Raw genomic sequence first — 21,647 nt, 5'->3', positions numbered from 1 at the left:
GCAGTGTAGCTGACTTGTGCTGAATGGGACACAATTGTGGTCAGCCTGAAGAAGCACCAGTAAACCTTGGTGCCTGACCATAAAATCAAGCCAAGCCAGAGGAACTAGAATAATGACAGCACTTTCACTGAGAAAGTGAACTGTGTGTTTGTTTAGGCCCTGGTTGAGAGAAGCTGTCAGAAATAATTAATGCCAGTATATATTTACGGTATTGCATTAATGGTTTTATTGTGTATTTTAACTCTTGTTGCTGCTGCTTTAGGTTTTTTTGGACACTGCTTAGAGATTTCTTAATGTGTTCAGTGGCATATAAATGATCTAAATAAATATGATGGCTGCTTAATTTTGTGCTGTATATGGAATGCTAGCTGATTGGGTTTTTTACATTAGTTTTTTCTTAAGCTTATTGTGTTTTTATTTATTGTAGTATGGTTTCATTGTTGCACTTCTCTTTGACCAATGCCCTAAACTGCTTGAGAAGTCTTGCAGATGCAATTTCTGTAGTAAACCAGATAGGATAGTGCTGTCCAGCATTCAGTTATTTGCATTTTTCTGGAAGCAAGCCTAGTTGAATAAAAGCAAGTAGTGCCTCTGAGTAAGCATGCTTGTTGTTAGGCTGCGATTCTGAGCACACTTACTTGGGAGTAAGAAGTGGGGAAGAAAAAAGTAGGAAAGCCGGTACAGTATTGCATCCGAGGAAGCATGCCTAGGCTGGACTTAAAACGCCTCTCATGCAAGCGGGTCAAATTTTCGGACTTGCATTAAGTTTCCTGAGCGGGGAGGTGAAGCCTGCAAGACTGAATATATTAGCTAGGCAGCCTGCCCCAAGGGGCACAGCGAGTTAGAGTAAGCACGCCTAGGCTGGAGGTGCACAAAGAAGAGAAAGCTGGCAAAGGGAAGGGAAGGTGTTTGAAGGTTGCTAAGGCGAACAACGGCGCGTCGCGGGGGAGATGCTCCGCGGCCCAACTAACCGAGCCTTTCCCTATGCTGACACCGCCCAGAAGGCCAGCCGTTGCCATGGTGATCATCAAAAGGCCGGGGCAGCGCGGCTTTCTTTTAACCCCCTTTCTTCGCGCCGCGTCACGTGCCCGTTCGAACGCGCCAATCACAAGTTCCTCAGCGAAGAGGGGCGGGGAGAGCGTGTGTTTCTGCGTAGGAGGGGTGAAGGACGTAGGCAGCTTTATCTTCCCTACTTTCACCACAATCACATCTGATTGGCTAAGATTCACCCTCCCCGCGCCCTGATTGGTCCGCGGCACATCTGGGTCTTTTATGTGGGGGTTCTTTTACGTTCTGTCTCTGTGTGTGTGTTTGTGATATTATTTGTTTTTGTTTGTCTAGGCCCCGCCCCCAGCTAACTGGAGGGGCGTGACGTATCTCCCACCGCCTCCTCCTAAAACTGTTCGTGACACGCCTCCTTTTCCACCCGCCTCTTTCCCTTCCCGCCCCTTGGTAACAAGACAACCTCAAGAGTGGCGAGTTAGACGTTATTAGCCGCGCCCCCTAAGGGGCAGGACGAAAAGAGCGACGCTCGAGGCACGGCTGAGGGCGGGTAAAGGAGGGCGGGGCCTGGGATGTGGGTCGGGGGCAGCTTCTGAGGGGAGAGTTTGAAAGGCAGGAATTAAGAGCCTAGAAAGCTAAGGCTAGAGAGTCATATGCTGAGGAATGGTCAGTTAATGGCAGGGACTAGGGGAGAGGTGACAATACAGGGATTAGGGCTGAAAGGATGAAAATTGAGTGGGGGGTGTCAAGAAATAACGGTCTTTGGTGGAAGAGGTGAGTTTTCAGGAAACTGAGGGATGGTCAAGAAATGATAGGGGCTAGGGTGGAAAAATGAGGGGGTCGTCCAGGAAATTGAGGAGGGGGTGGCAAGAAATAGCAAGGACTGGCATGGAACGCTGAGTGGGTGTTCTAGGAAATTGAGGGTCAAAAAATGAAAGGAGCTGGGGTGGAGGAATGGGGGCTCCTCCATGGCCACCACCAGAAGTGCACCTGGTGAAGCTTCCCCCCATTGCTGCATTTACCTGCTTGCTGAGAGAGAAGGGTGAATGGGTGAAGAAATCTCTTCACCTGCCGTATTTCTGCCTATCAGTGAGTTGTTAGTGGAAATGCAGCATGATAGGAAAGTAACCCCCCAAGTACAGGTAGAACTGGTGTGTGCAGTCCTCCAACTACCTGAGTGGAATAAGGTGCCCTGACCTCTCTTTCCGTGCTAGTTGCACCCGCCCCGCCCAGCTACTAAAGGGGGAACATTGGTTAAAATTGGCAGAAATCTGGACGCGGGGTTGCGAGTTGCATTTAGGCTGCCTCTGCCTTACCCATGATTCGAGCAGTGTTTTGTGGGGGTTGTGGCAATACCAGTAAGGGGTGCTCTAGGAAGAACTAAGGAGAGATGCTTGCAGACACAGAAAATGCCAACGGAGGTGGAGTCCGGGGAGGGATGCTGAGGCTGCCATCCTAGGCGCTGTGAGTTAAATCCTATTGCAATCAGCAGGGCTTCTTAGTTTAAAGAAAAATTGTGGGAGATTAGTCTGTAAAATATCAGCTGCGCTTGTGGATACCGTAATGAAACTATCGCCGAAACATTTGGAGCGGGGGCTGCTTCTGAATCTATAGTAGCCAGGAGTTCCGAGGGGGCGGGCTCTTGTAGTGTAAGTATCAATGGGGAGGGGCTTTGGAGCAGCTGCCTAGAGGAGGAAGGGGGAGTCTGGGGAAGGGGGCGTGGCTCCGGCTGGCTCCCACGTCCCCTCTAGTCTCTCTCTGCTTCTCTCCTCCTTCACAGGGTGACACGTCTGCAGGGTGAGTGAGTGGCATTGGCAGACTGTCAATCCCTCACCAAAGCGGCCATCAAACAACATAAAACACACACAGTCACTGAGCTGCTGGGCTCATAAATTCCAGCTGGCGGATATTTTTGCACATTGCTTTGCAGAGAGTGTGTAATTAATTTTTTTCTTTACTTCTCCCCCCCTTTTTTAAAAAAACCCAACATCCGCTCTTTTCTTTTGCACAAGTTGAAACTTTTTTGCTGCTATTTTATCTATCCGTTGCACAGACAAGACAGACATTGGGATCGTTTGTTATGTATGTGTGTGTGGTTTTTTCCGAGACGGGGAAAGGACAATCATTTTTCCCTCCCACCGGCTGCATTTTCTTGTCTACTTTTTCTTGTCTTTTTTTTAAATGTTGCAATTAGGGGCTGGGGGTGTCTGCTTGGTTTATTGTGATTTTTAAAATCCCCTACCGTGTGTCACACTCGTAACTTTAAGGATTTGAAAGTAAGTTTTATCCCGTTCCCCTCTTTTTTCTTTCCCCCCCCCCCTTGCTGCATTTTTACAAAATTTTCGTCCTCTCTGTTTCCAAGAAAAGGGTTTTCAAAGGAGGAAAAAAAAACAAAAAACAAAGACAAGTAAGAGAAAAGACATAGACGAGCAACTAACTTTTTTTTCTTTCCCCCCTTCCCCCTTAAAGGAAATAATAAAGCCTTTGGGTGAAGATTTGTACCAAAGGAAAGAAAACATCAGACACCTTATCAAGGCCGTTTATCCGAACCACAAATATTGTGATGAAAGAAGATTGTAACTAAAGAAGAGAGTGATTTACTGCTCTGGAAAGCAGAAGAGAGAGTGGAATAAACAACGGAGATCCGGTCAAATATCAAACACTGATCCCCCCTTCTCTCAGGAGCAGGAACTGAAATTCATTACAAGAACAAGAGATTTACTTGCATTTTCTCTCCCCCCCCCCAATCTTCCAAGCACAAAACCACCTTATCGTGAAGCGCTTCTTTCCCCCCCTCCCTCCTCCTTCGCCTCCTCCTTCTCCGGCGTGCCGTTTCTTCTTCTGCTGCCTCCGTTGCCGCCTCTCCAAGTGCATTGATTGGGCTGCGGTAGGAGGCATGGATGAGCAGTCCAGGATGTTGCAGACTCTCGCCGGCGTGAACCTGGCTGGCCACTCGGTACAGGGGGGCATGGCTCTGCCTCCTCCCCACGGACACGAAGGGGCCGACGGCGATGGCCGCAAGCAAGACATAGGAGACATCCTCCACCAGATTATGACCATCACGGACCAGAGCTTGGATGAGGCGCAAGCAAAGTTGGTCTCATTAAAACAAAAAATCCCAATGTTGTGTATATATGTGTGTGTGTATGTGTGCATGTGCGCGCGTGCGTGTGTATGTATGTCTGGTGCGCTCGTGTGTGTGTTTATATGCGTGGCGCTTTTTGTTGTTGTTTCGCTCCTTGCTGTCTCCTGCTGGGACCAAATATTCTTGCAATTAAGACAACCCTTTTAATACTAGAGGAGAAATGCGCCGGGGGGGGGGGGGCACAGACCAGGGGCAACAGCCGGAGTTGGTCTGAATAAGGGAGAGAGAAAAGAAGCACAATATACATGTGCAAAGATTCCTTCCTCCCACCCCCCCACCCCAAAATCTGTCTTATTGCACTAATGCTTGGAGCTGGGCTGTTGCTGATAACCTTTCCTTTATTAGGATGATGCCCTCATTTAAGGGGTGGGGGTAGAATCGGCCTCCCATCCCATGCTGCTCTCATCTTGGAGGGTTTGCGTTTTCTTTCAAAGTGGTGTGAACTTTGTAGTGCTCTGCACAACCCCCAAATTGGTGTTTCTCTGGAGTTAGATTGATTTAAAAATTAAGAGAGTGAGGAAATATTACAGGGTGCAAGAGATTGGGAGAAACAGTTCCTCCCCTCCTTTTTTTCCCTTAAAAGAAATTATTATTTTTAATATAAATTGCAGTAAATACAAAACAAAGCATATAGTTGAACTCTGGAAATCCCCTCTCTTCATAAATCAGTGATGATGATATAGCAAATTGGAAAGCTTTGACAAGCTGTGATTTATGCATGAGAAGAAATGGAAGGAAATTTTCACATCAGGTTTCTGGGGTTTTGTTTTTTAAAAACAACGACGATAATTTTAAAATGAAACAAAAACAAAAACTTCTTCGGTATCTCTTCCTGGCTGTAAGTGGCAGGCAGGGCGGCTGGGGTTGACTGGGTTTTCTTCTTGTCACTTAGTCTTCACTTCCTGATGAAGGAGAAGGCAGTTGACCCTCTTGCCACCCACCCCCAACTCAGTTTGCACCTATGGTGATTAAGTTCAAACATCCTTACCTTTCTCCTTAAAGTAGGTACTCTGTCCACATTGGGATCACTCCTGTTGCCCTCTTGAGCCTAGCTTCAGCCTTCCCCATCAAAAGCTATACCCTTATTCCTTGTCAACTTTAGTTATTCCTTTGCGTAGATCAGAATGCAAAGAGTAACATGTAAAGACTTCAGTAAAAAATTATTTCCCCCTCCTTTGCATTAAGATGTCAGGCTTGTGCTAATACCTTTTAAAAAATCTTTTATTTTGCAGAAAGCATGCACTGAACTGCCACAGAATGAAGCCTGCTTTGTTCAGTGTCCTCTGTGAAATCAAAGAGAAAACAGGTAGGAGACCACAAGTTACACAGCTTTTGAAATGAACCCCTTTCCCTCTCTCCCCCCAATAGGTAAACATTGCAATATACTTCTCTCAGCGAGCTCTAGGAGAGCTGCTTTAGGAACCGCAGCCATCTTTGATCATCACCTCCTTGTCTGTTTCTGATCTTTGGGTTGGGAGGTAGAGGCGAATGTAATCAATCAAGAATGCTTTTTAAAAAAACAATTCATAATCCTGCTGCAGAATGAAATGTAAATGAAAATGGTAGTGTATCACCTATTCAGGGTAAATTCCCCCTCTCGCTGCAGTCAGAGAAAGTAAAAGCAAGGATCCGGCTTTCTTTCCCCTCCTCCTCTGCCTTGTTTTGAGTATCTGCTTCTTAAAGAAGCAATGCAAGAGGCTGGAGAAGCCAATTACAGCCAGTGGCCCCTCTGTGTGAGAGACCGAAAGAGCCAGCAACTTTCTTGAGCCACTCTTGTATTTTTGATTTTGTCAGTACCAGTTTATATGTACGGTAACTGAAAGGAGTCAGTCAATAGCTCTGAGCTTCCACATTTTGTAGGAAAATTATGGGTGTTCAGATGTGCTTTGGGAAGACATTCTTGATGTGTGTTCTATGCACATCTTTACACAGAGGGGGGAAAATACATATATGTACATATATTTTCTGTGGATATTTTTGGCAAGAGATTTTGCCTCTGAAAATGGGGGCAACATGTCAAAGAGAAAGTACCTAATCAGAGAAAGCATCTTGTAGAACTAAGGCTAACAGGACAGTCGAGCTGTGTGCTTTCACACTGAATGAAGTGTTAGAGACTGAAAACCACCTTCTCAACAATTGGGTCCACAAGAGATAAATATCTTAATGTTCATAATTCAGCTCACAAAGCTAAAATTCTACTTTCAGACATTTGATCTGAGTTGTCACTAACTGCGATTAGCATCTGTGTGGCACTTGACTTCAGCGTATTGTTGTTTGTATAGATCTTCCAAAACTCCCTCCCCCGAACTGCATGGCACGCTGAAAGGCCTGGTAGATAATGCAAGTGTAAGCATGTCTAAGGAAGGCATACTGCTTGTGTGCATGATAGAATAGAAATGCTGGAATATATAAAAGCCAGTGAGTTTTTAAAAACAACAAGAAGCAGGCCTTTTAAAAGAGGTTCTGTACCTCTGTGTGTGTACAGGAAATCCAGCAATGTCTGTCTTTTTGCATAGCAGTTACTTTAAAAATGCTACAACAATCCTGCTGTCAAGCAGTTGGACTTCTTATTCTTTAATATAAAGATGATGATAAAAATGCCTTGTTACAGTAGAACTTTGTGCACATACTCTGTACGTAATGGGGGTGGGGGAGTCAAGGAGATGAGAAATCATTAATAGTAAACAACCCCTGATTGTATTGGAGCTAAAAGGAAGAAAATTCTGAAAGTGTCCCGTGACCTCTTGGGCAGCACGAGGTCTCCAGCAACCAAAGTCCTTAAAGTCTCTGTGTCCTTAATATTTTAGCTACCACCAAAAACTAAACTCTTCTCTTTTGGCAGAAGGCAAAAACTATGTATTGACAACAGCAGATTTCAGTTATGTAGGTTTGGGTCCCTGTGATATTTTATTCACAGACAGCTTAAACCTTGTCTATTTGAAAGAAAAGTTTAGTTGACCAGTGTCAAAGGCGAGTTCAGAAGAAAGAAAGTCCTTTTCCGGGCTAAAGCACTGCTGGCGTAGGTTCTATGCTAGAAGAAAAGAGGCTGATAAGTTATCTGGAATATTGGGTTAATTTGGTCACCAGCTAAAATGCTGTTCTGTCATCCACAAGTTATATTTTTCTATGAAATAATGGAGGCATAACTTTATTGATTACACAAATAATGAGGTATATTGTAGAACAGTACTCATAATCTAAAGCACAGTCTGGCATTCAGGAAGCACATATTTTAATTATTATTTTTTGTTCCTTCTTTCTGCCTTCATATAAACTCTTGTAAATAATAATTGTTGATACAAAGTATCTCTTTTGTGGTCAACAAATCAAGCAATATTTGTTGTCATGCATCATTTTGTGTCTGTTTAAACTGTGATGGTTTTGGCATATGCACTTTGACATAACTTTGTTAGCATATTTGGATACTTTTCTCTGAGTGTTTGCGGTTGTTTTATTTTTTATTTTTATTTTCTTTAATTATTGCATGTCATATGTTCTAAAATATATGTTAAAAAATTAAAAACAACAACAAAAACAAAGGAATGGCTTCTCCATCTGCGCAGAAGTGCAGTCCTTACCAACTCAAGAAGCTTAGGAGTGGTGGAATTGATATGTTGAGTGATTGATGAAGGAAAAATGCATCTCCCCTCCCCACCCCCATTAGTTTTTATAAGGCAACTCTCATTCAGGATTGCCCATCTGAGATGAAATGGCTGAGTACACATTAGCAAGGGAAGCATGAAAGCAAATTCTTGCATATCTTGTATTGTCTTATTCTGGAAGGTGGGGGGGGGAGGCGATTTCCAAATCTTCCTCCAGTGTTCTGATCCACTCTTAGGACTCCCTTCTTTCCTAATATTTTACGCTGCTCTTTTTTATATACTTGTATGTTTCCGTATAAATTTTAAACTTTCAGAATAAAGACGTGAGTGTGTGTGTGTGTTGTTGTTGTTGTTGTTGTTGTTGTTGTTGTTGTTGTTGTTGTTGTAGCAGTGGGATTCCTGCCCCATTTCCCTGCCACCCCTCTGCTATTCTACTATGTGATTTGATCCCAGTAATTCCAGGCAGTTTCTTTGTTTCTTTTGCTTTACAAAAATGTAGCATAGTAAAAGAGAAGCATTTGTTTTCCTCCATTTCTCATAGGAAAAAAAATATTGTCATTACTCTTTGATATGGAAAATGGAGAAGTAAGATTGAAAGTGGGAAAAGGGAGGCACATAGTAATCTTGGCCTAAAACAGTAATATTAGACTTGTTTGTTCTGGTAGATCTAGGGTGGTGCTGTCTGAAACTGAAAAGCAATGCTTTTATCTTTGAAGATAATTAGAATTATTTGCAGTCAGTGATAAATTTGACCACAAGATCCTTAAACATACTGTACTTAAAAAAACCACACCACACAACTTACAAGTACTGCCTTGTAGGGCTAAATATGTATTTCTTCTCGGGTTCTGAGGTACTTCACAATCATTAAAATTGTCTGTAGTAATTGTTTATTTCCATTTGTATGAATGACCATGTTGAAAATAATTCATTTATGTTTCTAGGATCTGATTGGATAGGTGTGCTTATCTTTCCTTTTTAAAAACACAGGGGTATTCTTTTAAGGGCAGGGAATATAAGAAATAGCTGTAAATGATATTCTGTCTCCCGCACTGATATCTAGATATCTAGATATCTAGAGGCAGGTCAAGGTAATAGGCATTTCAAAACGGCATCTGTTTTGATTTTTAACACAATGGGAGAAAATGAACCATAAAACATTGGGAGTCCTCTACTATTGTGTTACGGCTTTCCTATTAATCTGTACCTTTTATTTCTGTCATGCAAAATCCAAAGTTATTTGCTAAGGTTGCTTGTTTTGTTTTGTTTGCTACCCCTTCTTGTTTAAGGGGTTCCTAGTCTGATCACCCCAGCCTCCAGCTCAAAGGCGATGTATCTGAATTAACTTAATATGAGAGTACATTAATTCTGACGGTTTCTAAAGCAAGTTGGGAATTGCAATCATTTCCCGGCAGACTGTTCATGACTGAGATGTGAACCAGTATCTGAGCTTTGTTGTTTAGTCGTGTCCGACTCTTCGTGACCCCATGGACCAGAGCACTCCAGGCACTCCTGTCTTCCACTGAGTATCTGAGCTATATGTTCTAAATTTCTGCATGTGAATGTGTGTGTGCTTGTATGAGTGAAAGAAAGAATTGTGTCTGTCTTTAAGAGTCAAATATGACAGCTGCCAACCAAACCCTAATTTAATGCCACTACAACCCTAAATCGCATTCATTCACTAGTAACTCCTAATGGCATACATGATACCTTGCCAGATTTGTGGCCTTTGTGAGGTTTATAAACGGGGACTGACTTAGGGAGATAATAAAACTTAATGAACTTCTTGGGTGCAGGAGGTGTCTGCAGATCTGTTTCCATGGCTCAACAATTTATTTAAAAGTTTTTAAAGTAGCAATTTTTTATTCTCCAGTCCTTAGTGTCTCAAGTCCTCATATCAAAAACTTGTTTTGTTTCCCCTCTTAATAGAAATGCCTTAGTCACACATGTGAACTGAAATTAACAATAGTTAACTTCTTGTTTCCAACATATGCCAAAACCATTGGTGTTATTGTTGCAGTTGTAAGTAGCCATGTAATGCCACTCCGCAGAGAACATTTCCCATTATCTCTCTGTAGCCACATGGGTGTTCAAGGGCCAGCTCATGAATATGTCTTACTTTCATCTCTTGTAGTTATGCAGACTAGTCAGTATAATGCAGCAAGACCTTAATGATTTCCTTCTGCTGTAAGATATTGAAAATAAGTAACAAGTCTCCATCTTAAAAGAGCAAAAGAACTGTTTCCATTGAACTTTTCAGTAATCACAAGCTGGCACAGACACTGTAGAGGTAAAAAACCCCAGTGACTAATATTTAAACTGTTTAAAAGTTTGACCGGGTTGCTGTTCTTGAAAGTAAATATGAGGTTGTGATATGTTCAGCTGGTTTAAAGTTATTTTGTTTTAACCTTAATTGCTTCAGAATGAGGATTGTAATCTTCCCCATACTCCCCCCCCCCACTCTGTACTATACTGTTAGGAATTAAATTAAAATGCAGGGCTCACTGTCAGTGGTATTCTTTACTACTACAAACCGAATGAAGTAAAAAAAGAAAAATCTTTCACCTAACACACAAAAACATTGAAGTCCCATTGCTATTCCTGTAGTGGTTCTCTAACAAGTTTGAATATGTGTTCGTCTTTACTTTAACCTTCCTTATTAGTGTTTTTCTCTTTTAAAAAAACAAAAACATACAAAATATTTTGTAAGCCCACCATCTCAGTGCTTTCAATATTTGATTGTTACAAACCTGTTACTGCACTGCACCTTTGCCAGAGGACCTTGATGTATTGAAGTACCGAATAAGCCGCAATTTGATTAGAAGTGATCTCTCGCTTCTTCTTTTTCTTGCCATTTTCTTCTCCAGGAACCTATAAGATATAATCAGAACTGCTTAACTCAGTCTCTGTGCTGTTTTTTTTTTTAAAAAGAGGACACTTAATTTGTTGCTTTGACACCAACATATCCTTGCATATTTTAAAATATTTTAAACGGATTATGAGCTGTCATCCAATATACTTCTGTAACATTCCTTCTAACTTAGATCACTTTTGCATCAAATCAAAAAATGAATTAATGTTACGGCTAGGTATAGGTTAGTGTGAGACTGTCTAGGCCAGGCCTTGCTGTACAGATTTTAATAGATTTGTCAACTCAATTCCTACAGCTCTTGATGAGAATTCCTACAGCTCAATGAGAAATGCCCATTTATGTGCCCAGTGAATATTATGTGATCCTTATTTAATTCAGACAGCAAGCTACTCAAAAGGCATATATCGGAATCAGTATCGCAAACATCTGAAAAGCTTCATTTTATAGAGTACAAAACAGTGAGCATGAGATATTTATCTAGTTGTTTTTTGTTTGTTTTTAACTTCTCTGTAGCATTTCAAGCCTCAGAGAACAGAGCTAGCTGAATGTTTAAGATGCATGGGAATGACTAATAAGGTTGTATACCAGCAACTTAACATAAATCTAGAGCAGGGTAGTTTTTGTCTTCCTCCCCCTGTGTATCACTGATTGAATGAGATGTAGATGTTTCTATGAATTGACATCAGGAGAAGAATGCTTTGGTGGATCTTCCTCTTTCTCCTAGCAGTCATGTTTAATGTCATTCACTTATCAAGATGATCAGCACAGTTCTGATAAAAACTTACCTAACACACTCCCTTCTTTAACCACCAGTTTGACCTTTTGTCATGTTTGCATTTCTTTGCTAGACAATTCATTTGTTCCGATTAGGACTGGAATAAATAATTTACAGAAATAACTAATGTGAGCAACTCAAATTTCTGTTTGGTTTTTGCACCTCCTGCTTTCCCTCCCTCCCCTGTTTAAGAAATGTATGTATGGGGTAGTTCATCAACCAAACTGATAAATTACACTTTTCAACTGGACATTACAGCTATTCCAGTGTTATCTATACAACATAGTCAAACAAGGGACTTGCATATGGAGGCAAATGAAGTGTGAGGCTGCACCAGCCTGTGCATTTTTTCTCTCTCAGAAGGTGCTACTTGCATTTGTCTTGAGCCGGGAGTTGGAGAAGGAAATTGGTGTGCTAATTTGGCATTCTGTCATCAAACCTTGATGCTTATTGCTTGTCTTTTAGAAAATAGACATGTAGCAAACCTTTCAATTGGAGTTTCTTCTTGTTTCATATGATCGTTTAAAAAATATGCATATTTTGCAAGATAAACGATAGAGCTCTTCAGCTATATGTAATGATCGTCATCAGTTACTGCTGGTTCCAAGAGCTCAGTCTTCTTTGGTTGAAAGTGAGGCAATTATTCCTGAGAATCTGATTGAATCCAGTATTTCTTACAAGGTGTATCGCTAACTAGGTTTGATCAAGATCAGAAATGTTGCCAAGTAGAAACTAAAGTCTGTCCTTGCTCTAAAGCTATACCTGAGTTGGATTTAGCACTTATATGCTGTCGCTTGCTGAAGGGGAAATCCATTTTCAGCTGTAGTCAGATAACTCTGGCGGAAAGGATGAAAAGAGTTTGTTCAAGCAGCAGATATTTGGGGTGGGAGTTCTTATTTCCACTTCTTGGCATCTTGCCATGCTTTATATTATTCTTTAACCTGTACATCTGATCTTACTGTCAAGCAGGTAGTTTTTCACATGTATGTTTTGGGGCTTATTTGTATGTGAGTATCATACAAGGATGAAACACTTTCCCCCTTATTTTTAAAAACCTTGATAAGTTATGTTTTTTGGCATACATCATGAAGCAAACCTATCCATCTCAAGATCTCTTCCCATGCAATCTAAATTAAGATTCTATGCGGGCCCTTACAGATGCTGGTAACTTTTGGCAATTATCATTTTGTTTGGTGAGCAGTAGTAAAACAGTGTGCGGTAAAAGTGTTTAGAGGGAGAAAGGATAAATAAATGGGACAGTTTTGCAATGCAAAGTGGTTTGGGGTGTTTTTTGAGGATTTCTTGGCTCTTGCTTAACTGCTATTGTGAAGCCTGGAGCAGATTTTTTCCCATTGCTAATGCCCTAGAAGTATTAATTCACTTTGATATGCTAATTAGAGGGCATTATGCAAGAAATGAGATTAAGTGGCAGCATGAAGCCATTTGCCTGTCAGTAAATTGAGAGCTTTAGCATCAGGAGGAGCTTTGTGTGTGTGTGTGTCTGTGTGTTTTCCCTGAGTTTCTCTTGGTTTTGCATATAAATAAAATTGATTGAAAGGTCTAGAGAAGCTTCTAGAACATTGGTGGTTCTTCTCTTCTCTTCTCCTCCCCCACCTTTCCTTTTATGATTATTTAAACTTTGTGTTAGAGACTTTCTCTGCATATTAATTGATCTAATGGGAGACGGTGAACGTGAAAAATTCCTTTGTGTTTCACTGGCAGTACTTTAAGAGAAAGGGAAGTGCAATCTTATGTTGGGTGGCATTTCTGTCTACCTCTCTTCCCTCCCCTCCCCTCCACTGACCTGTGCATTTATGATGTGGTGCTGTAAGACCCTTCTGTGCAGCAGCCTTGAAACGGATAACGGCAGACTTTGGTTTTGGCCTTTGAGATAGCATGATGAAGGTTTGATTTCAAGAGTAACACCAAACAAATAAGTTGCAAAGTAGCAGCAAAGGCCTGATGTCCCCCCACCCCCAACCCACTCACTCCCGGAGTTCCCCATGAATTGGTAAGCAGTTCGCACACATACATAGTTCAGAAAGAAAATGTGTGTGGATTTTATTTGCTATTAAGGAATATGGGAGTAGTTTTAAAGGTTGACCTTAAAATCGGTAAGAGCAAGTAATTCAGAGTTAAAACGTATGTTCTAACCTTAATTTGATTAATTGCACTTGCTTGTTGGAGCTCATATAGTGTATTATATCTGTGTAATAAGCCTCTCATGGCAATAGGATAACTGGTGGTAATGTAGTTTTTGATCTAACTCAGATCATCCCAACTCCATTACCCATTTCTGATGCTTAGCTTCTGTGGTATTCAGAATATTGATGCACAAAGAAGCATTGAAGAAAAAAATATAAGAGTGTGAATGAGCATGTGCACACAGAAAAAAACTGTCTTACTGTTTTTCTGAGTCTGCTTAGTGTGTGAAAGCTTGTACTTTTTTTTTTTTTACACCTTAATATCCACAGCTAGCGAAGGTCAAATTCCTCTCTAGTTCCCTCTGTGCTCTGCCTGACAGTTCCTTGTGAAGTAAGCTAGGCTGAGGGCTGAATAACATTTCACACTCTTTAAGTACTTTGATATGGATATCCCAGTGCAAAATACATATGGTGATGCATTGACTGTAAGTGATGAAAAGGCATTTTCTGAATAGCTGGACTCCTCTTTTCCAGGCACAGACAGGGGCCCCAGTCCTTCCCTGCTCTTTATTTCTATATATACTGTGGGGAACTCTTGTCATTTTGGTGTATGCCCATTCATAAACAAAATTCTGCAGTGTGTGTGTGTGTGTGTAGTTGAATATCCCTTCTATAGTACAAAACTATAACTGAATGGGCCATAGAGAGATTTTGCATCTCAAAATGCCTAGGATTTATTTCCTCAGGTTAAACTGCAACTAGCCATTTAACTGTAAAAGGCTAAAAAGCCCACCAGAATGTGAGAATCAAAGGCAACTACAGGCAGTGACCAATTTTTGACCCTGGCGTGCGTTGGTGGAGTCAGCATAAGCCTGCTCTGCCCCATTATGGCCCTTCCCTTCCCCATTATACTTCCTTTCCCCAACCACTATCGGGTCACTGCAAAGTGCATGTGCACGGTTGTGCGTCAAGTAAAAAGGTAAAGGTAAAGATACCCCTGCCCATACGGGCCAGTCTTGACAGACTCTAGGGTTGTGCGCCCATCTCACTTAAGAGGCCGGGGGCCAGCGCTGTCCGGAGACACTTCCGGGTCACGTGGCCAGCGTGACAAAGCTGCATCTGGCGAGCCAGCGCAGCACATGGAAACGCCGTTTACCTTCCCGCCAGTAAGCGGTCCCTATTTATCTACTTGCACCCGGGGGTGCTTTCAAACTGCTAGGTTGGCAGGCGCTGGGACCGAACAATGGGAGCACACCCTGCCGCGGGGATTTGAACCGCCGACCTTTCGATCGGCAAGCCCTAGGCGCTGAGGCTTTTACCCACAGCGCCAACGGTTGTGCGTCAAGTGGATGCGTGTAAATCAGTTGTTGCCTGTAGAACAATTCTGGTATGACTTCCACAGGACTATCATAATAAACATGGGGGTATGGTGCCCTTACTGAAACAAAACTTGATGGGTAAAAATAGGATGAAAAGGCTTAGTTAAATCAATGTTTGTTCTTTTTGGTCAGAACCTTTTCTCTTCATTTTAAAAATCATTTTGGATTTGGAAAAAAATTGACTGACTAATGCCCAAAGAAAATTTCCTTGCAAGAAGTAACTTTGGATTAGTAAATAACTGTTCATTTCTGAGCCTTAGCTCCCATAACAAAAGTGCTCTTGAGGAATGTTTTTTGTTACCTGCTGCCTCCACTATATTAATGTTGCTCAGGGGTCACTGCAATAAAGGGGAAACTTCATGAATAAAATAAAGGAACTGAATCCATTTCTGATTTGAGGTACCCCACTGTCAGTTAGTAATATTGCAACTAGGTTGGCTAACTGGAGCTTGAAGATGTGGAGTGGCTGGAAGCAGAGAAGTGGTGGGAGGCACCAGTTGGGGAACGCCCAGGGGAAGAAGGCTCAGAGACAGGGGAGTGGTGATGGGTCAATGATGCAGTGGTCAGAGGGAGAAGTCACTGACACTGATGTGTTTATTGCTGACCCACTCCTTGGAAGTTTGAGGTCACTGGCTCAAGGGCTCCTGATCCAATGAAGACAAGACAAATGATGATGCTGGGTCCGAAGTTGGTTTTACCTCTGCCTTTGGTGCCCCTTCCTATCTGAGTCTGAGCTTGAATTCAGGCTGCTGCTTCGGATGGGGGATCCTGATGCAAGTGAGGTAGAAATTTACTCTGCATGGCTCTTTTTCTCCTGTGGCTCTCTGCCTCCTGGAACTCTCACCCCAAGGAAGTTTGTCTAGTGCTATCTCTGTGCAGAGATGTGAAAGCTAGGGGGGCATCTGAAAAATTGGGAGGCCATTTTTATTTACCTCCTAATTTTTTAGAATATTTGGGAAAACCCCTGAAACAATTGTGTGGGCGGGAGGGGGGATGTGTCTACCTGTCAATTTTCACATCCCTGGGCCCCACCCCGGACTTTCACATCTGTGTCTCTGTTATCTCTTTGGTGCCAGGCAAATTCTTCAACCAGCCCTTCTAGGATGTTTTCCAAAGATTTGTTTGGTTTTTAAATGCTCATCTCTTGTGACTTTATTCTGTTGTATATAGCATTATAGTGTGTAACGTTCAATGTTGTATATTCAGATTAAAAGTGATATGTATATTGAAAGTTAATCTTATTGATAATTTTAATGCATATTTTGTTTCATGTAAACATCTTAGAGACTTTTACAGTTTAGTATACAAATTCTGTTAAATGCTTAAAATGTTAATTTGGAAATAAGTCCCATTGTGTTCAAAAAAGCTTACTTTCAGGTAAGTCTGCAAATAATTGACGGTGGAAATCTCCATGGATTCAGGTGGAAGTGCAGTTAGTCTGTGTACAAATCATAGGTTGCTCACTTGGTTGTCCTATCTGTATGCTAGTTATAATGCCATTTGCACATATAATGTGACATTTTATTATGTGCTTTTCATAGTTTTAGACCTAATGTAGACCATGACATACAGCAGTTTCCCTCAACTTAGTGCCCTCCATGGAAGCTTTGCTTGGTGTTTGAATTTGAGGTCAGATTTATCAGATCTTTATAGTGGAGGCTGGTTCATCAGGAGCAGCCCCAGTCTGCCTCTACCAGCCTGCTTTTTATTTACAACCAGTGGGGATGTTTCTCTGCTTTGGCATTCCCTCCAACATTCCTCAGATGAAAATAGGGACATTCTATTCTACATTCTCTTCCATCTGCAGTTCCATCTGTGTGCCAAAGGGAGAGAGGGTTTTTCCTTCCCATTCAACTAGAGGCAGCAAAAGGGAGCTGGAGTGCTCAAGTGATAGGAGGCTGTGGAGATGAAGCATCTCTCCTTGACAGTGCTGCAGCTCATACCAGAGCATCAAAATATTCCACACATTTTATTTTGTTTCAATAAACCCAGGACTTGTGCATTGGATGTGCATTGGGCTAAATAACAGGTTGGAGATATATATACACACCCCTTCCCTCCCTCCCTCTCTCCATATATTGTTCTCTTACCTTTGCCTCCTCTCTCTCTCTCTCTTTACTCTTATGGTGCAAGCCTGGATGCTTGTCTCCTCAGGAAGTGTAAGGGAATTTGCTCATAGGAAAGTGGGAGATGTGTGCCTTCCATTGCAATGTACGTTGAATGCATGGTGTGTACGGTAGATTGTAAGTTCCTACAGGCAGGGACCTGATTATTCCAATGCCGCTCTGTGTGCACACGCACGTGCAACAACAAAATAATCATAGTAATAAAAATATGCTAATACAAGGGAGGTATTTCCCTTACACTGGTACTAGACAGCTGGATACCTCCATGTATATATTTAAGGCTGTAGTCCTGTACAGTATACATTTACCTGGGAGTAAGTCTCAATGAATTTAAGTGTTTGCTTATGAGTAGACATATGTAAGGCTTGCACTTCATTTTGACCTGAACAACACACAGTTTTGCGCTCTCCTTCTACGGATTGCAGCAGCCCAGCAACCTGATTCAGCACATACTTACACAGGAGCCGGTCACATTATGTTTAGGAGTGCTTATCCTCACATGTATGCAGAAGATTGCATCCTGGTACCCCACTTTCTGTATAAGGTTATTCAGAAGTAAGTCCCACTTGATTCCAGGTCATTGTTTGTGTACAGTAGGACCATGTGCATATTTACTCTGAATAAGATTTCATTGAGCTTGGTGGGAGTAATTACTTCCCCTTCCCTAAGAAACCTAGCTTTACTCTTGTCTGCCATCTTATACACACCTACTCAGAAGTTAGCTTTGACTCATTCAATGGAATTTACTCTCAGGTAAAGGCATGGAGAGATGGAGTGAAGTGAACAAAGGCTGGTCGCCTCCCTGTTGAAAGGATCCAAGGAGGCAGCAAGATATACAGGCATAACTGGGCAATCACCCTTCCTTCCCTGGCCAAGAGGGCTGAGTTCTTCCAGCCAGTGCCTGGGAATGAATCCAAAAAGCAAACCCTTAGGGAAGGAGGCATGAGAGATCTGACAGGGTCCTAGAGGCCACCTCCCTTTCCCCCCAAAGCCTAGTACAGTAAGCACTATCTGGGAAGGATCCCTCATGCCTCCTTCCTAGTATTGCTGCTGCTGGCCCAGAAGCTGCTTCCCCTGGCTGGGGGAATTTGTGACTCTTTGTGACTGAGTAAGAGGCTGTGATTGCTTAAGGGTTTTCGTGAGTGGCCCTTGGAGGATATGCAGTGGATCCAGGGGCATACTTAGGGGTTGGCAAAACTGGTCCCCAGTAGGGGGCCAGCCCTGGGGGCCCCCCCCCCCACAAAAATCACCTCAGATTGCTCCGACTGAGGAAAGAGAGTTAATTGTGTGGGAGGCATGATAGCCAGATTGCCTGGATGACATTTGCTTCAGAATAAATTAAGATCACGGGTGGGTGGGGTGATGGGACGGATGGTGTCACCTCCACTGCTTTTTTCATACCCAACACCTACAGGGACTTTTAACTTCTGCCAAATTTTGTGTGCGTGTGCGGTCCCCACGAGTCTTGGGGGACGTGAGTGGATCTGCCTGCCTCCCTCCTCTTGCTGCTGGGCTGGGCTGGGCTGTTGCATTGCTGCTAATATGTGCCTGACTGGGTGAGGGGAGGGGACCCTGGATGAGGTGGTGGTGGTTCCACTGGCACCTTGGTCCTTGTGCAGGACTTGATAGTGGCTATTGCGGTAAAGTGATATTTTTTTTCTTTAGGGGGTGCAAATGCAGCTCCTTGCCAAGGGTACAAGGGACGCCTAGGTATGCCTCTGTATGGAACCACCTGCTTATTGATTTTCCTTCCTTCTGCCCTTCTACTCCCAGTGGGCATGAGCTACAACTGGATCTGAAATACAAGGGGATTGAATTTAAATATATTTAAATACAGTGGTATCTTGGGTTAAGTACTTAATTCGTTCCAGAGGTCAGTTCTTAACCTGAAACTGTTCTTAACCTGAAGCACCACTTTAGCTAATGGGGCCTCCCACTGCTGCTGCACCGCCGGAGCATGATTTCTGTTCTCATCTTGAAGCAAAGTTCTTAACCCAAGGTACTATTTCTGGGTTAGTAACCTGAAGCGCATGTAACCTGAAGCGTATGTAACCCGAGGTACCACTGTACTATACACTGTACACTGTTACTATATTTACACCCCATTTTCAGTCGCTCTCGAATGAGCTTGTATAGTGAAGATGTACAGACCGATACTATTAGAACAAGAATACATAGGGGCATGTCTGGAAATCTTCTGGTTCCTAAGCATTGATGATACAGTTCAAGTTCCAGGCTGCAAGGACAAGTGGAACTACTGATTGTAAAGACACCTGCCAACAGACGCAGCCCCTCCATTTGAATTTATAACCACATAAGAGAAGATTATTTGCTTGTTTTTGAGGTTATTCTTTGAAGGATATTTTAGACACTGAATTTCTGGCTTCATTGATTACAATGGAATATTTATTTTATTTGCTTTTACAGCTTACATCCTGCCCTTTGTCGTAGGACTCCAGAATAATACAGTGCACAAAAATAATAATTAAAACACAATAACAATTAAATTAGATAAAATACCAGCAGCATTTTTTACATTAAAAAAAAATTCTTGGGGGCAACTCAACATTTGCTTAATTTTCTAGTAGTTTGTTGTGACAGAACTGGCCTATTGGTAGTAGTCTTACTAATATTGAAAGTGTGTCTCATATGCATTGATGCTTAATTTACATTGCACCTGACTTTATGGGAGCAGATTTTTCTTCCCACCTGGCTTCCAAAATTTTGCAAATAAAATTGCACCCTGCTAATAACAGTGTGTATCAGCCTCCCCCTCCCAGGAACAGAGTAGCGTTTTCCGGCATGGTGACCTAACCTTTGGCCTCCCCTGATGTTTACACCTGGCTCCAATTTCCCCACTGTGCACCCCCTCCCCAAATTTGCAAGGGGTTGGACTACATGGCATGATCACATGCCAGAAAAGTTTCAGGGTGCCCCCCCCCCCAGGCAGCTGCCATGTTTATCCAAATAAATATTTGCTTATGTGTCACTTTTCTTTTTTTAAAAAAAGTGAAATATTTTTCTTTTGAGGGTGGCAGCAGCAGTGGAAATGACTTTACAAAGAGCCAGTCAATCTATATTCTGCATAGCCAACTTCTGCTGAAAAAAGAAAAAGGTGAACCTGACTCCATTCTGAAGCTTATACTGTAGATCTGTCCAAAGGGGGGCAAGTGCAGTTCCACAATGGGTTTATAAATCAATATATATTGTAGTCTTACTATTTTGTGTTTAAACCCCTGTATTTACATTTTAATCACTTTCTATGACAGTTCTGCCCCAGTGAGATTTGATAGGCAGGTACTGTAATGATCCCTTTTCAAGTAGTGGTTTAACAATTGTTGAATACCTTTCCCATGGAGATCTGTTGGGTCCCTTCTCTTTGTGTTGGATGGAAGGTTTTGTTTTGCATAAGCAAGGCTTTAGTTTTGTGAGGTTTTTTGCCATTATACTGCAATTGGCATTTAACCAGCTGTTATGGATTTGTTTTTATCCATTTCCAGTGCCTTTGGTTTTATTCTTGTGTATAGTTTACGTTTCTGGTGTGTTAATTTTTTTTAGATGTTTTGACCTGGGGACAGGAAAAGCATGATAAATTCATAAATCTAATCTAACAGTCATGCAAGATAAACCTAGATTATCCCTTGGTGCTGGTGCAAGCAGAAATCTGATGGTTTGTTTAAGGCCAACCAGTCTGTTTTGTGGGTGAAGTGAGAATGGGACTTCTGACTTATACTTCTATACAGTGGTACCTCGGGTTACAAACACCTCGGGTTACAAACACTTCAGGTTACAGACTCCGCTAATCCGGAAGTAGTACCTCGGGTTAAGAACTTTACCTCAGGATGAGAACAGAAATTGCACGGCGGCAGCGGGAGGCCCTATTATCTGAAGTGGTACCTCAGGTTAAGAACAGTTTCAGGTTAAGAACGGACCTCCAGAACGAATTAAGTTCATAACCAGAGGTACCACTGTACTACCGGTATATTACTTCAGCTCTCAACAAGACATCCAAGATTGTGTGTCAATTCTACTTGACTTCAAGGATATATTTATTATCATTTTTGAACAAATTATACAAACATGAAAAGTTGTGGAAATGATTGTGTGCTAGATAAAGTGATTCATTATAGGAGCAGTCGGGTTTATGGCACTTTATACCAGGGTTTTTCTCAAAAATTATAGCACAGTCTTCCTGTCACTATAAAAACTAGTGATAGTCTATAATATCACGCAGTAGTGGTATTTTTAGGATTTCATTTGTTATTCAAATGGAGTGGGAGCTCTCAGTTTCTCTCCATCATATTTCTTTCCTTTGTTGACTTCAGGTATTTAAAAGACAGAGAGACAAGCACCATGTACTAAAAGTGAACTAGAAATATTATGAGGATGTTATTCCCAACCCATCTTCTTGTCAGGGGTCAGCAAGAGCAAATTATTGTTAGTAGCCTTATACTGTTTTAAAAACAGCTACAGGGTCAATTACTCCAGGATTGCTTAAACACTGTGGACTTGTGGACCTTTGAACTAAGAGCATGCAAGGCAGTAAAACTGTACCTGGACTGCTGTATTTCAGATGGTGGAAAGGGGAATCACACAGCAGAA

The 21,647-nt window shown here is 42.1% G+C and overlaps 1 protein-coding gene across 8 annotated transcripts in view; it reads left to right on the top strand.

Annotated features, from left to right (window-relative positions):
- Nucleotides 1-21,647, top strand: part of PBX3 (PBX homeobox 3) — a 232,080-nt gene that overhangs the window by 5,742 nt on the left and 204,691 nt on the right. For 3 of the 8 annotated variants that reach the window (XM_077922598.1, XM_077922594.1, XM_077922597.1), the window contains exons 2-3: nt 3,472-4,095; nt 5,380-5,453. In XM_077922598.1, the coding sequence (XP_077778724.1) occupies nt 3,899-4,095; nt 5,380-5,453 (271 nt within the window). In that variant the 5' untranslated portion in view covers nt 3,472-3,898. The other 5 variants (XM_028716063.2, XM_028716065.2, XM_028716067.2 and 2 more) reach the window with 5 other exon arrangements.

Source organism: Podarcis muralis, chromosome Z (assembly GCF_964188315.1).
Source record: "Podarcis muralis chromosome Z, rPodMur119.hap1.1, whole genome shotgun sequence".
Lineage (NCBI taxonomy): Eukaryota > Metazoa > Chordata > Lepidosauria > Squamata > Lacertidae > Podarcis > Podarcis muralis.
The sequence above is the reverse complement of the archived record's forward strand: the minus strand, read 5'-3'. Positions and strand labels throughout refer to the sequence as shown.